The sequence below is a fragment of the Colletotrichum gloeosporioides genome (genome assembly GCF_011800055.1).
Source record: "Colletotrichum gloeosporioides strain Lc1 chromosome Unknown consensus_32, whole genome shotgun sequence".
NCBI lineage: Eukaryota > Fungi > Ascomycota > Sordariomycetes > Glomerellales > Glomerellaceae > Colletotrichum > Colletotrichum gloeosporioides.
This window is the reverse complement of record NW_025544677.1, coordinates 661,581-676,543: the sequence shown is the minus strand read 5'-3', so window position 1 is coordinate 676,543 and position 14,963 is coordinate 661,581. Positions and strand designations below refer to the sequence as shown.

General features: G+C 50.7%; 3 protein-coding genes and 1 pseudogene across 4 annotated transcripts; 2 read left to right on the top strand and 2 right to left on the bottom strand.

Annotated features, from left to right (window-relative positions):
- Positions 1 to 292: 292 nt before the first annotated feature.
- On the top strand, positions 293 to 6,735 carry GCG54_00007246 (uncharacterized protein; the record flags this gene model as incomplete). Its single annotated transcript, XM_045407230.1, has 5 exons — positions 293 to 1,575; positions 1,642 to 3,326; positions 3,354 to 4,160; positions 4,227 to 6,208; positions 6,382 to 6,735. Coding segments are annotated over 5 exons (6,111 nt in total), but the record flags the coding sequence as incomplete, so codon positions are not given.
- Positions 6,736 to 8,866: 2,131 nt separating this feature from the next.
- On the top strand, positions 8,867 to 10,697 carry GCG54_00007245 (Isotrichodermin C-15 hydroxylase; the record flags this gene model as incomplete). The annotated part of the gene is made up of 6 exons (XM_045407229.1): positions 8,867 to 8,886; positions 8,968 to 9,028; positions 9,091 to 9,885; positions 9,937 to 10,251; positions 10,303 to 10,469; positions 10,535 to 10,697. The coding sequence occupies 6 exons, from the start codon at positions 8,867 to 8,869 to the stop codon at positions 10,695 to 10,697; spliced, it is 1,521 nt and encodes a 506-aa protein (XP_045266150.1).
- Positions 10,698 to 11,789: 1,092 nt separating this feature from the next.
- GCG54_00007244 (uncharacterized protein) lies at positions 11,790 to 13,424 on the bottom strand (the record flags this gene model as incomplete). The annotated part of the gene is made up of 3 exons (XM_045407228.1): positions 11,790 to 13,104; positions 13,168 to 13,253; positions 13,332 to 13,424. 3 exons carry the CDS (start codon positions 13,422 to 13,424, stop codon positions 11,790 to 11,792), a joined length of 1,494 nt encoding a protein of 497 aa, XP_045266149.1.
- A 620-nt stretch (positions 13,425 to 14,044) lies between these two features.
- GCG54_00007243 lies at positions 14,045 to 14,605 on the bottom strand (annotated as a pseudogene). Its single transcript has 2 exons — positions 14,477 to 14,605; positions 14,045 to 14,388 (listed from the first exon to the last, which is right to left on the bottom strand). Coding segments are annotated over exons 1-2 (473 nt in total).
- Between the last annotated feature and the right edge of the window lie 358 nt (positions 14,606 to 14,963).

The following is a 14,963-nucleotide window of genomic DNA, read 5'->3' as shown; positions in this document are numbered from 1 at the left end:
GAGTCCCTCGCTATGTCGTGGAGAATTGGGCAAGCGAGTGAGGTAGGACGGCCGTAACCGTTCAGCGGGGGAATTATGCATATGTAGGTCTGACAGCCAAGACCTCAGAACGCCTTAAGTCCTGCTTGACTGGCTGTGTAGACGCCAGCCTGGTTGAAGAAGAGAGCTTGAGGTGAGTTTGGGGGTTCAAGGTCTACCCCGAAATCTGTGCGTGAGTAGTGCGCCCTCTCTTCTTCATTTCTCGCACGTTCTGTCTAGGCTGTCCTAAGGCCGCGTTCATCCACAAACAGCGATGGCGGATCCTCTATCGATCGCTGCGAGTATCGCGGGTCTTGTAGGCCTTGCCGACATTGTCTTCGCCCGCTTGGTGAAGTTCGGGCGATCTGTCAAGAATGCAGAAGAGGAGATTCGACACCTCGCTCAGGAGATCAATCTCCTTGGAGGAGCCCTGAACAGCCTCGAACGACCAGCACAGGTCCTGAAAGACGATGCTTTCGACACAAACCTACGAATGCACAATATCGACGACTGCAGGGAGACTTTGAAAGAGATAAATAGGAAGCTGGAAAAGCTGGAGGCCACTTCTAGTTTGATGAAGCAGAAGCTCATGTGGCCATTTACCAAAGACCGTGTGAAGGAATGGCTCGACGATCTGTCCAAACACAAAGAAAACATCAACCTAGCGCTTTCCGCCAATTCCCTGGATGCCATGCTACGAGTTTTGTCCCAGGAAGGCCATCACGCCACAGAGATTCTGGCCGAGATCAAGGAAACGCGGAAGATCACTAGTCGAATCCACCAAGACTCCGAACGACTTAAGGTCTTGAATTTCTTCTTGAAGTACAACCCACAGAAGAACTACGACATGAGCATACGCCTGCGACAGTCGGGAACCGGAATCTGGCTTCAAAAGCTCCAAGACTTTCAGCATTGGTTATCTGAACCCGGCTCTAAGTTGTGGCTCAAGGGCATCCCCGGAGCGGGCAAGACTGTACTTGCGGGCTCAATCATTGAGTCAGCTCTGAAAAGAAGCACTGAAGCTATTCCGTCTGCTTTCTTCTTTTGCGATTATAAGGAAGCAGACACTCACACGATTGAGATCATCTTGGGCGCCTTAGTTTATCAACTTTCTATTCAAAAAGAAGACGCCTATACAATGCTTGAACGATACTACGACGAGTTACATCCCATCAACGGCCTTCCAAAACAACCCACTAGAAAGGCCCTGCAAAAGTTGTTGAGGAGGATACTAGAGTTGTTCGATCACACTTATCTCGTAGTTGATGGCCTCGACGAATGTGGCAAATTAACTGACGAAGTAGTAGAGTGTCTGTTTGACATCTCGGAGGACGCTGATGATGTTTCAATTGCCCTCCTCAGTAGAGACGAGGATGAAATTCGAAGCCGACTAGAGGGCAGCTTTACCCCTATCGAGATTGCAGCGCACAAGGAAGATATTACCGAGTATGTCACGGCTGAAATTGAGGAGAGAATCCGGTCCAGAAGGTTGCGCATAGGCAACCTACATCTCAAGGGAGAGATCCTCCAGGGGCTGATAAACGGCGCCAAGGGCATGTAAGTTCAATTATGTTGAGACTAAGCTCTCAACTTCTATGTTTCAGGATTAACGACATATTGAAGGTTCCGATGGGTAGCCTGTCAGCTGGACCATCTTGGAGAGTGCGATTCAGATCAACAATGCCGAGACGCCCTAAAGTCGCTGCCCCCGACCCTCGACGAGACCTACGAGCGAATCCTCAGAAGAGTGCCTAAGAGCAAGCAAACCCTAACGGAACTAGCTCTTAATTGCATTGCTCACGCCTCTCCAAAGCTCACCACCCACCAACTACAAGAGATACTGTCAGTTCCAGGGCCTGGGGAATCGCTTAATGCCGGGGCCATCATTCGAGAACAGTCTATTACCCGATATTGTAGTAGCCTCATTCGAAAGTCCACGGATGGCCTCTCTCTGGAGTTTTCTCATTTTTCAGTGCTGGAATTCCTTGAGAAGGCCCCCTCGCAGCAACTGGGATTCGAGTGGATCCGTGTCTCAAAACCTCGGGCGTATGCTTTGTTGGCAGTCCAGTGCCTCAAATTCATCCAGCTCCAGAATTTCCACCAACCCAAAATCGAGGCAGACACGGAAGGAGACGAAATTCAGTCCAGAAACCGCCTTCATCCGTTGTACTCGCATGCCTCTACGTATTGGCCCGACTATGCAAGGGGAGAGTGGGAGAACGAGACGGCCTTCGACCTGGCGGCCTCCCTCTTCCACCCCTCCAAAACCTGTTACTTCACTTCATGGGCAATTCATCTCGCCAGAGCAACAGGACCCAGCCCGAGAGTAAGTGTCGAGAAAACCGTTTCGCTCATGATCGACCCCGACTTTACCCCTCTGCATATGGCAGCGGCTCTTTCCCCGCCCCGGGTTTGCGCCTTCTTGATGAGACACGGGCTCAGGGTAAATCTTGAAAGTCCCATGGGCCGACCACTGCAATGCGAGGTCGAAACCCTGCAAGTCGGATACTCCCTGTGGGCAACGGGCTCCCTGGATGGGGTATCCATCGTCCAAGATAACCGACAAGATCATATTGCCACTGCAGATACCATCAGGTGCCTATGCCGAGAGGGGGCACCCCTAAATCTTCAGTGCTGCAATCCATTCTCTGGCATGAGCCTGGTGCAGCTATCTCTCGACGCATTCGGAAGATCGAATACTTTTCAGGTCACGATGGCTCTCATTAGAGAGGGAGCACGTCTTGAACAGACTGACAGTCTTATCGTGCAACGCCACATAGAAGACCTCGATCTTCAGGAATACGAGGCCGAAGTTCGGGCATTTCTTGAATTCCTTGGAAGTTGCTCTAACCAATCAACCGCATACCATCAAATGAGCGCTGTTCTATGGAAGCGTGCAGTTGCTTGCAACCTCGAATTCACCAGGAACCCCACGATCATTGACACCAAGCTTTCCCTCACGAATGATGAGCTTGAAAAACATGCCGTAGGAGCAGTCACTGTAGCAAATACCCTGGTCCTGGAAAAAATACTTTGCGATCCACGTCTCAAAGTTGCGTCTATTGTGAATGACGACGGGGATTCACTGCTACATCTAGCTCTGCGTAGCTGCCGTGGAGCAGAGATAACGACTCTACACGTAGAGGTCGTCAAAAAGCTTCTTGAGGCAGGATGTGACGTCAAAATGACCAACAAGAAGGGAATTGACCCATTACAGAGTTGGGACTGGTCGACTGATGATATGGAAAATCCCGCTACCAGCAAGTTGGAATCATTTGATGCAGTAGCTCATTTACTCGCAGATCATGGTGCGCGTTGCGATCTTTAGGACCCAGACAGACGTACTGCTTTGCACCTGCATATAGCTGAGCCCTTCCGACTGCGTGCCATGCTCAAGTATCAGCCAACAGAGAGCGTTGAGAAAGCAATGGAGACGATGGACAATGATGGTTACACTCCACTGACTCTATCCCTGTGGAAAATGCTGGCACGGTCGGCTTCGATTCTTCTCGCCCAGCAAACCAGAATCACGGCGAAGATGACTCAAAGTCCAATCGCAGCACTATCACTCGCTGTGAGGGCAGGTGATGAAACGTCCTTCGATGCTCTGCTGCAATCCGGAATCAGCTTCAGTTTTGAGGATACCGAAACTCTTTTGCATCATCTCGGCCCCCAGACATCATTACATCTTGTCCGTCGACTGAAGGCTTTGTATCCAGAGTCTTCTGGACATCGCTTCAATAGCCACACGCCACTCGAATCCTACCTGATATGCTGTCTTGAAACCAGCGGAGTCAGGGGCATCAATGACTCAATCATAGACGAACTAGCCATATTGGACAGCTTCGAGAGCGAGTTCAGCAAGGCGATGACGTGGGAGTGCTTTATGTCCCGAATACTGAGCAGCACCTTGCATTTGCCCAGATCATGGACCGGCATTCGCGAAGATTTGGCTGAAAAGGATGATAGACAGGTCATTAGCGAGAACGCAAGCACCGATCTGATACGGCTTGGGTATTTGAAATCCTTCGAGTCTTGCTTCGGGAAGTCCGGAATTATTCCTCTCATGCACCCATTCAGCACTTTGAAGGAACTTTCGAAACCTTGGTCTCGATTAAAAGACTTAGTTTCCGAAGTCCTCCGTCAGACGCAGCATTGGGACTCTCTTCGGGAATTTCCTGGCATCATTCTCTAACTGCAGGTGGCAGCTCATTCATACAACTTTAGAAACGCCAAGTTGCTGCTTCAAAACGGAGTCAGCGTTCATCAACGTGTCGATGGACTGTCTGCTCTGGAAAGCTTTGTCAAAACCCCAAGATTGGACGGTCTTATGCATGCGTGTAGCGCCAAGTCAGAGGACACTGATGACGAGGAAAATTATTGCGCGAAGAGAATGCTTGATCTTCTGCTCCACCATTCCGACAAAGCACGCATCAACGAGGTTATTCCAGATGGTAGTGGGCTTGCGCTCATCCATTTGCCGAATGCGTGGGGTGCGGAGTGGGTTATTGAGAAGATCGTGGATCACGGCGCAAATCCGAATCTCCGTGTAGACAAGCATCCCTACAGACCTGCGGCCGTCTACCAATTTTTCGAACACTGGTGGTACTCTGGATACGTCAAACCCATTCTCAAAAAAGGAGCTGACCCAACGCTGACCGACGACTTCGGGTTTGACACAGCCTTGATAGCTGCAATGTGTCGAGCAGTACCAGTATTAACTGAGATCTACGACGATATCAAACAAGGCGCCAAAAAGGACTGGCACGATAGAATAGACTGGTGCAAAAAGTGTAGTCTTTTTGTCGACTTGGAGAATATGTCCCTACTCTGCAAGGGAGTCACTGCACTACATCTTGGGGCCCTGTGCCAGTCTACCGACGTGTTATGCTTCTACAATGACCACAAACTCATGGAGGATCTTGAGGTGAGGTCCGACGAAGGCTTTACGCCGCTGCACTTCGCAGCATCACAGGGCCGCGTCAGTAATATCAAATACTTGTCCGCTCTTGGCTGCGATATCGACGCTCGTGGCAAAGATGGAAGCTCCCCCCTTCACCTTGCTGCAAGAAGCAACAAGATAGAGGCCTGCCGAGTGCTCATCAAAGCAGGATGCAAGTCGTTTGAGAATTCGGTCGGGATGACGCCTGCGCTTTATGCACGCCAAGCCAGCAATGAGGAGCTTGCGAATTTGCTTGACACTGTCAAGTCGGGTTCTAGCGTTACACATGCTGAGATCGAGCGACGTCGAAAAAGATCGTTGGCCTTATCTTTCAAAATTGCAATTGAAAAGGACGATTTGACGATGTGTAAATACTTACATACCAAGAGGTGCGATCTCGCGACTTATCTCAACGACTGTGCTAGCGGCTCACTACTGGTACAAGCCGTAAAACAGAAACGGATCGCGATCATTGAGTGGATGTTGCAGCAAAGTGTCTCAATGACCACTGCAGTGAATGGCTCCACGCCCGTTGAGTTAGCAATTCACCTGGTGCTCAAGGACGCCGAATTGGTGGACGTATTGCCGGCCAGTCTAGAGAACTATACAAAAAACGGAGGGAGGTTTTTAGGAGAGACCCCAAACTTGGTTTCAACAGCCGTGCGCAACAGAAACATCAAGGGATTGGGGGTTCTCATCCAATACGTGAAGGATAATCAGAACTACTGCGGGTCAGTATTAAAGGTTGAGTTAAGTTGTCATGCACAACGACTAACTTCCACATGCAGGAAACTTTGGTCTATACATCCTGATAGAGTTATTTCTTCTCTGGTGAACGAGGCTGAAGCGTCAACTGGATTGACACCTCTGCACATAGCAGCAGACTGGGGGGCCTTGGGAGCTGTCCAGGTATTACTAGAGTTCGGAGCTGATATCAACGCTGAGTCTAAGTGGCTCAACACACCGCTGTATCACGCCATCACTCCATTCAACAACACTGACGAAGCCGTTGCTTTGCATCTAATTCAAGGAGGTGCAGATCTCGAAAGGCGCAATGTCTGGTACGAAACTCCAGCCATAACGGCAGCGAAATTCTGGCGCAAACAGACATTGATGACGCTGGTCAAAGCGGATGTTGATATCAATGCATCAAACAACAATTTAGAATCACCAGCGCACTGGACAGCAAAAAGGGGCAACGTGGTGGCGTTCGCGGACCTCATGCATCGAGGGGTAGACCCTTATAGGGTGGATATTCTATAGGGCTTTCAGCTTTCCACCACGCGATCAGAGACTCGAAATTTGTCTCGTTCCTACTAAACTCAAATTTAAGTCTTGAAGACTCCGTCTGCTTCCCGTGGCATCTATACTCCGGGAATCAGGCGGCTTGGCTAACGACTGCCTATCCGCTTTTCCGGAAGAGATACGGACTACAAGAGCTTCAGAAGTTCGCAAATCTTGTGCCCAGCGGCAGTCAAGCACCTCTCTGCAAAGGGGCTAGACTTGGAGCAGTCCTGTTCATGGAAAACCTCCTGGAGCTTGGTGCCCCCATAGACCTCGAAGGTTGTCCTTCTGGCTCAGCCCTGATGGCAGCTTGCGAATTCGGACGAAAAGAATCGGTCGAATACCTCGTTCGTCGCGGGGCCGTACTTTCGTACAATGGAGCCAATGGTTTTCAGTCAGCAATCAAGTCGGCGAAAGGAAATGAGAAAATTCTGAGGTGGCTGCTGGTCGATCGGTTCATTGATCAACAGAAGCTCACAGACGGTTGCGATGGTATTCCCTACGACGAAACAAATCGCGGACCTTTCTCTTGGGGTGGACCCATCCAGACTGAGCTGGTGATTAGTGGTCGAATGGAACGACTTTGTCATCAGTCTAGTCGGGAATACTGGTCTTATCTGATGAAGGAGAAGATCAGATGGCGGGGAAAGATTCTGCCTTCGAACACACGCCGACGCACGGTATCCCACTCCAACATCGTTCCGCGGGAGATTGTAAGAATCCACCCCCAAGGCTACAATTTCAATGGGCATGAGGAGGCCTAGTTTTCGAAGAAGGCGCTGAAGATTCAGTCCGATGGCAGGTGCTGGTATACGTCCTATATAGACACGCCGTGAGCATGGTTGCGGTATTCCTGTCTGCGCAATGAATCCATAGTTAACGGCATCAATTCTGCGTATTACTTCTTTGTGTGAAACAAACTGCGCAAATTCTTCCTGTATCATGCAAAAAATACTACCGTGGAAACATGAAATATCGGCGTCAATATCCTAATTACCGGAATTTTCTGGCGGAGTCGTCTTGAAAATGGGTTAAAAACAAGCTTATGAAGTCATTTTGATGTTCTCGACCCCGGTACTTGCTTGCACCAAGTACCACCTCCAACAGTTGCCCCACATCGAGTGGCTGCTCCACGTTGACTTCAGTCGCGACGGACGGTTCAAATGATCGATGATCTCGTTCGAGGTTCGCGAGCATGACATTTCATCCTTCGGGCTCAACTTCTAGGCCAAAATATCGAACGATTGTTTGTTGCGGTTGTGGAAGGTTGATGTCTCAAAGACCGGAAGATAACCACGTCCCAAAGTCCTTGATACGCGTATTCGGTTGAGTAGCAACATCGCACATGGCTTCACGCTTGCGGATCCGAAACCGAGGGTGCTGCACTGCACCGTCACAACATGCGCGACGAGATTTATCGAAAGATTTGAGAAAAATATTGCTATACAGATGGCGCAGATCAATTGGTTGCATCTGAATGCAACAGCATCCGCAGAGACGACCCCGAAGACTTGCCTAAGCAGCCCCTTGTTATCACGTATCGAACGCGATCAATTAGCGAGATCAGTGCCGCTCGGGATTCGAACCTGGCGCACGCGAGCCCCCACACGGCTAAATTCCCCGTCAACGAATTCTTGTTTCTGTTGCAGCGTGCTTGTGATAGGAGTGAATCCTCTCGACGACCTGCCAAGCCGAGAGATGGAAAAGTGTGCGTCGCAGATGAGGTTTGTGATACGCGGAGTTAGAAAAGCATTAAACGCCCGTCGAGATCGTTTTCTTATCCCCGGTGTGTTGGATCGTAGCGGAGTTGACATCAAATTCGTCGATCCCCTTTTTTAAACCTCGGCGTCGCTTTCGGGGTGTCGATGCCATCTAATGTCCCGCCAGTGTGGCGGAAATTTGGGGTTCGTCCAGCTTTATGGGACGCGACGAGTGATCTGCGACCCGTTCTTGAACGCAGCCACAGGCAGAGCTGGCAGACTCGAGAGGGCCAATGGTCAACCCGCCTCCGTCCAATGTTCCGCCATACTTTTCCCCCGCGACGCGAGTAATGAGCTGTCAGGGCAAGCTTGTGGCACAGTTTCCCAAACCCAGCTCAACGGCGATGAACCCCGCGGTGATCGTAATCCTCGACAGGCTATTCGTTCGTTCCACAGCTGTCATCCAGATGCCGTTCGGTAGTGAAGCGGCGGAGCCATCCCGTCTAGCGCGTATCGACCAATCCAGAGCGAGAGCGAACCCGAGACCGACTCCCTTTCACCGTGCTATGCTGGGCAGCGTGGCATTGCTAGAGAAGCATGGACGCTCTCTTCATACCGGCTGCGGGCCGCGACTGCGCGGAGAGGGAGCCGTCGCTTTGCTGGCCGTCGGTAATTCGAGTGAAACGCTGCGGGTGGAGTCGAGCTCGCGCGAGCAATGGGCAGAAGCAATGTTGGCGGAACGAGACATGGGATGGGGAGGTGTCACTTTGCACATGTTCACCTAGAGATAGGACTTCGTCTAGAACCCGAGCAGAGGGCCTTGTTGCCCATGGAGCTCCAGAAGGGCAATCCCCGCCTTTAAGGCTTAGACAGCTGCTTGTCGTACTCGCTCTCGTCTGAAGTCAGGAATAAAACCAGCGCGATGGAACGCCCTACCAGACGGTTTGGGAGCTGAGGCCTCAAGCTCTTTCTCGAACACCCTTTTCACTCTTTTTGTTGCATCTCGGCCTTCAAAGACACCAGACGCATCATGGCGCTCCTCACCTTTAGTCTGGCCAACACGGTCGGCCTAGTATTTGGCCTGGTGAGTTGACTCGGGTACCTGTACCGACGATGATCGTGGTAATCTAACAAACCTTAAACCAGTTCTTCCTCTACACCTTCGGGCACATGTTCTACAACCTCTACCTCCACCCACTCCGAAGATTCCCCGGTCCCTTCTGGATGCGCGCAACATGGCTGCCGTTCTGTTACAAGCTGTGCACGGGGACTCTGCCTTACGATATGCTCGACCTCCATAGACAGTACGGCACAGTTGTGCGTATCGGCCCCGACGAGCTTGCGTTCCACGACTCCCGCGCATGGAAGGATATCATGGGTCACCGCCCTAGCGGCGGTGCCGAGATGGACAAGTCGCAGAAGTTCTACCGTGCCGTTCCCGGCGCCCCCTCCGATATCGTCAACTCCGGTCGTGAGGAGCACTCCGCCCTCCGTCGCTCCCTGGCGCACGGTTTCAGCGAGCGCAGCATGCGTGACCAGCAGCCCATCATCAAGCAGTACATCGACCTCCTCTTCCAAAGACTCCACGAGCATTGCGACAAGGGTGCTAAGGCTCTCGACTTGGCCGCTTGGTACAACTACACCACCTTCGACATCATCGGCGACTTGGCTTTCGGCGAGGCTTTCGGCAGCTTGGACAACTCCGACTACCACCCTTGGGTGAAGGCAATTTTCCAGATGGCGCGTGTCGGTACCGTGCTCCAGACGATTACCCACTACCCCTTCCTCGGAACTATCATGATGGCCTTGGTCCCAGAGAGCGTCAAGCGCGAGCAACAAAAGCACGAGGAATTCACTACGGCCAAGCTGCAGCGCCGCATTGACATTGGACACGAGCGACCCGATCTTATTGAGGGCTTGTTGAGGAAGAAGGACGACTGGGTAAGTGGCGCTTCTATTGCCACGCTCACTTAATAGCTAACGCCGCAAAAGAACATGACTTTCCCCAAGTTGAAGGCCAACAGCAGTATTCTCATCATTGGTGGTTCCGAGACCACGGCCACCCTCCTTTCCGGCGTCACCTACTTCCTCTTGACGAACCCCATCGCGATGAAGAAGCTCACCGACGAGGTTCGCTCCGCTTTCAAGGATGAGAGCGAGATCGACTTTGTATCTTCCAGCAACCTGCCCTACCTCCTTGCCTGCTTGGAGGAGGCTCTCCGCATGTACCCTCCTGTGCCCATCGGCCTGCCCCGTGTCGTCCCCGCCGGAGGCGCCACCATTTGCGACGAGTTCATTCCCGAGGGAGTAAGTGCATCTTCACGTCGTCTATCACAAGCTCTGTCTGACCTGTCATAGACTACCGTCTCCGTCTACCAATGGGCCATGTACTACTCTGAGAAGAACTTCGTGGACCCCAAGAGCTACCACCCCGAGAGATGGCTTGGCGACCCGGCGTTCGCTAAGGACAACAAGGACGCTTTCCAACCCTTCCACCTCGGACCCCGCAACTGCATTGGTAGAAAGTGAGTAATCTCCCACGCGCCAGGCCACTGGGAATACGGTTACTAATACGTATACGCGTTTATAGCCTTGCTTACGTCGAGATGCGCATCATCCTCGCACGCATGCTCTACAACTTTGACATGAAGATTGCCGACGACAGCCTCGACTGGGTCGGCAAGCAGAAGATTTACCTGCTCTGGGAGAAGGGCCCCCTTAACGTCTACCTCACTCCCGCCAAGCGCTCCTAAGTGCGCTGTTGAGACACGTCTAGACACGACGGATTTTCGAAGCATAATCCAGCGAATACGCGCATGGCCTCGTTTTCGTAATCGATACATACTTTATTAACGGTGTCGGCATTGCGGTGGATGGGATAAACCGAAAGCCCGTAGTGAAAGTGGGCATCATCATGAGCGTTTCCTTTATCGGGTCGGGTTTGGAACTCCTAAAGCATCGTACATCTCGAGAACTATAGACCTCAGTATTTCCTAGTAAATTCAAAGCATTCCCCACAAATGAGAATGCTGTCGGGCGTGGTTGACGCGCCGAAGGTTTCTTAATAACGAAGGTTGCAACTCTCACACCGTGGCCCAATGATCGTCTTGACCCGCCATCCTTGCTGAGCGAGAATGAAGCAAAGTCTAGAACACCGAGCGGACTTGTCGATTGCCGTCATAGCTGAGCCTGATTAAGCGCGCGTCAGCCAGGCCGCCTGAAAGACTAGTTAAGTAAGTTGCTCATGCTCCTGCTAAAAAGCATTATTAGCCTAAGTTTGAAGATCTCTTAGTCCAAACGACGCTGCTTCTCTTCGAGGCGTGCACACGTCATGTAGAATCACAAATATCAAGACAGAGGTACTACCTGCTGAGTGTACATATTCAACACAAGGAGTTGTGCGTTTAGGTGGCATCAAATGCCCGCCAGAACAGGTTCGAGGCTGAGTTCTTTGATGCTGAAGAGTTCTTATGGTAGGATAAGAACAAAATGTCGTCACTCATTTGGTAATTCATAGACAAGTGTGTGAAAGCGTTTGAGTAACACCCGAACAAAAAGAGAAGAAGCTCAAGGCGTTCCTGAACGTCTGGAGATATATCATATCATGCATGTTGCTAAAGGTACACTACGAGATGTGAAAGGGAAGAAGTAGGAAGACGCAGGATCCCGCTGTCCTGCAACAGATATAGGAAGTATTGGCTCAAGTACTACGTCTTTATAGCTCCGTCAGCTTGTCGCTGCTTCAGTCATCCTACTCCCTGTAGCCTCGGCCGTTGTCGCTTGTAGGTTAGGCTGTCCCGTTCGCAGGTTCAGTTGATTCGCATTCTGCGTCGTCCTTGGCCTCGTTATTCCGATTCGGTGTCGCCCTCATGTCCATATGAAATTGTTGCTTTTGAAGGGTCCCAATATGACACTTGATCCCATGGTGACGCATCAATCTTCTCTTGCAATACCTCAATGTTCTCGTCAACAGACTCGAGCGCTGCATCCACCATCTGCTCCTGAACTTGAAGTCTAATGGTTTCGTATGTCCGCAGCGATTCCCATTGCTTCCAGTCCCTCTTTTCACTAATCAGTGACTGTAATACCATCAAAGCTCCATGGTAAGTTGTGCCTTCGAGATGCTGGTGGATGCGCTGCAGTCTGCTGATGTCGAGTGACAGGCTTTGAACTTGAAGCTTCTTGTATAATGTAACAAATGCATCTTGCTCTGGAGAGGTAGGCCTTCGAGAAGCACTCAAATCCCGTTCTGGGCTGTGTAGAACCCGTACAAAATCATCCCACGGCGTGTTCCCCCACTCATCTTCCTGACTTACGTTCAGAAATGGAAGTTGCATGTCAGCCAAGTGCTGTAGTGTTTCAAGCCGGGCCTCCTTTGCTGCTAAGTGTAGCAGGTTTTGTTTCCCACTCAGTTCCGTAACTTGAGCGCCAGCTTCAATGAGGCACTTCATCAACTCCGGCTGGTCGTACGAGATAGCGCGTTCCAACGGTCGTGATTTTCCATGGCTCATGGCGTTGATGTCGGCCCCGGCTTCCAAAAGTAGACGTATTTTGGTCATTGCTGCTCGCCGAGATAGCTTTTCAGAACCAGAAAGCCCCATCATGTGCAAAGGGGTGTTTCCCCGAAGGTTTGATATCTTGACTGAGGCCCCTGCAGAAAGTAACATCTGCATAATAGTCCCTGGGTCTTGCGCTGTTTCGATCAGTTGATCCGCAGCGAAAAATAGTGCCGTATTTCCAGACCCCGAAGTAACGTTGACCGAACAGCCAGCATCTAGTAAAAACTGTACAACGTCGACATGTCCGTTCGCAGAAGCCTCCATCAGTGGAGTAACTCCTCTATAGTCTGGTTGATCAATGTTACAGCCTAGACGAACAAGCTCTCTCACGGCGTGAAGGTTGCCATTTTGGGCTGCCAGAGCCAAAGGTGCAAGGCCTTCGTGATTCCATTGATCAATGGTCCAGGGGTATTTGGTGACAATTCTTTGAAAGTCATGATTATTTGTTGCAGGTTCGTCCAGGTCAACAGCTTTGTGAAGCTCGGTTTGTGGGGCATCAACGATGTCCTCTCCGAATGAGGCTATAAGGCGAAGGGCCGTTGTCTTTTGGGCTGAAAAGTCGTGTCTCCTAAGTGCACGGTTGGCGGAAAAGAACCAATTTCTGAAGCGCCGAGAAAATAGACGTTAGCTGGACGGGTCAAGTTACGCGATAATGGACTCTCACGGATGATAGGTGTCCTTGCGCAAATGCTCAGCCCAAAGTTCAATCAGGAATTCCAGTGTATCTGGCGTTGCCCAATTCATTGCAATCTTAAAGAGGAATCTTGAGTTAGCCGTGTGATTTCATGGAACAATATCAACCATGTCAATCTCGGCACAAGTACTCACCGTCATGACGTCTCGTCCTAGATGGATGCGGTCGTCTGTGAAAAGATGACCATAGGCTAGCATAGAACCCTTGACTGCCTCTCTGCGATGCATCTCTATGGCCAATATTGTGCTATAGTTTGTAGGCACCACTCTGACTGATCGCAAAGAATAACGTAATTCGCGAAAGCTGTCCATGTAAACCTGGTAAGAGACAAATTGGGCGCAAAGCCACGTGGGTAGTTGGAATCCCAACGTTGCTGAAGACCGTCTGTTACTCTTGCAATTGAGCTCAGTACACTCATTATTACCTCTAAGTAGTAGGCGCTTGTCATATGTGACAGACAGAGACCCGATGAGAGTTCCGATCCAACCAGGATATCTGACTGTCGAAGGCCGAGAGCTGTGGCAGCGGCATCGACATTGTCGGGGGCACTTGCCAGCACCTGAGAGTCTGGCTTTCCAAATGACCATGTCCATTCCAACTAATGTCTTATCGTCTGATGATCGTTCATCTGAAGACATTAAAGAGAGTAGTCTGACTTCTGTTTCTCTTTCTTGTGCGGGATTGGTGTGATTTTCTTCATTGCTGAACCCGCTCCCAAAAGCAAAACCGCTAGCCAAGGTGTTATAACCTTTAATTTCAGGGTCCACAGAAGATTCCGAATCGTGGTAGCCAGCGGTTCTTATAGCAACATTTTCAATGTGCAATGTTTGTCTTTGGTTGAAAGGTGTTAGCCCGTCCGGGAGCAAGCCCATGAATTGATGGAACCAGGTATACTTACACTGTTTTCAAACTTAGGATGGTTAGCGCAAGATTGAGGGCTTCTCTGGCGTCACGAGCCTTGCTGCGGCACGCCTGCAGCTCGTTTTGCACCAAAAACAATCTCGCCATCCTAGGCTTGATTTTGCCGTTTTTCCCAACCTTGATGCATTTTAGGCGGATAGTCTCAAGCATATTCGAGATGTCGGTGATTTGACCTCTGGCTAGCCGGAGATCTGGACCTTCCGTCTCGTTGTCATGGAATTGCATTCCTTGCGGGTTGGCTGCCTCTAAAGCAGCTCGAAGACTTTCAATCTGCATGACACGCATTCCGCATTAGTCTCAGTGTTGCCAAAGAGTACGGTTACACTCAGACACACGGGAAAATGGTCTTTGGATATACCTCGTTATTGAGCGATGCTAGCTCGTTGCCGATTTTTGGGATTTCCTGAAGCAAATTCACCACATGGCGGCCGGCGAGCAACGCTTGGCCAATAGCGATAAAGCTAGCAGCAATGCCTATGGCCTCCATATTGGGAGAAATTTTCTGATGGCTTGATCGTCTCGGGGATCAGAGATGTTCCCTCCAGGTTCGGGGGATTGAAAAAGTTGTCGGAAATCCAACGTCAATGGCCTGCCATCCGCCCATCTTGATCAGACACGTGCTGCCCGACTCCACCGTTTCCATCATCTGACTGTGCATGAATTGGTACCAATCATGTTGGCTGAAATATAACGCAACGTGTTCATCTTTTACAAATGGACATGGCATTGGCGGCACAGCCTGGCTGCCTTATCTATGTCCACTGCCATTAAATCCCGTTCCTTTGCCTTCCATTGCTAACCGTCAAGCCGCCGTCCCAGGATCAACCCGTAAACCAGTGACTGGC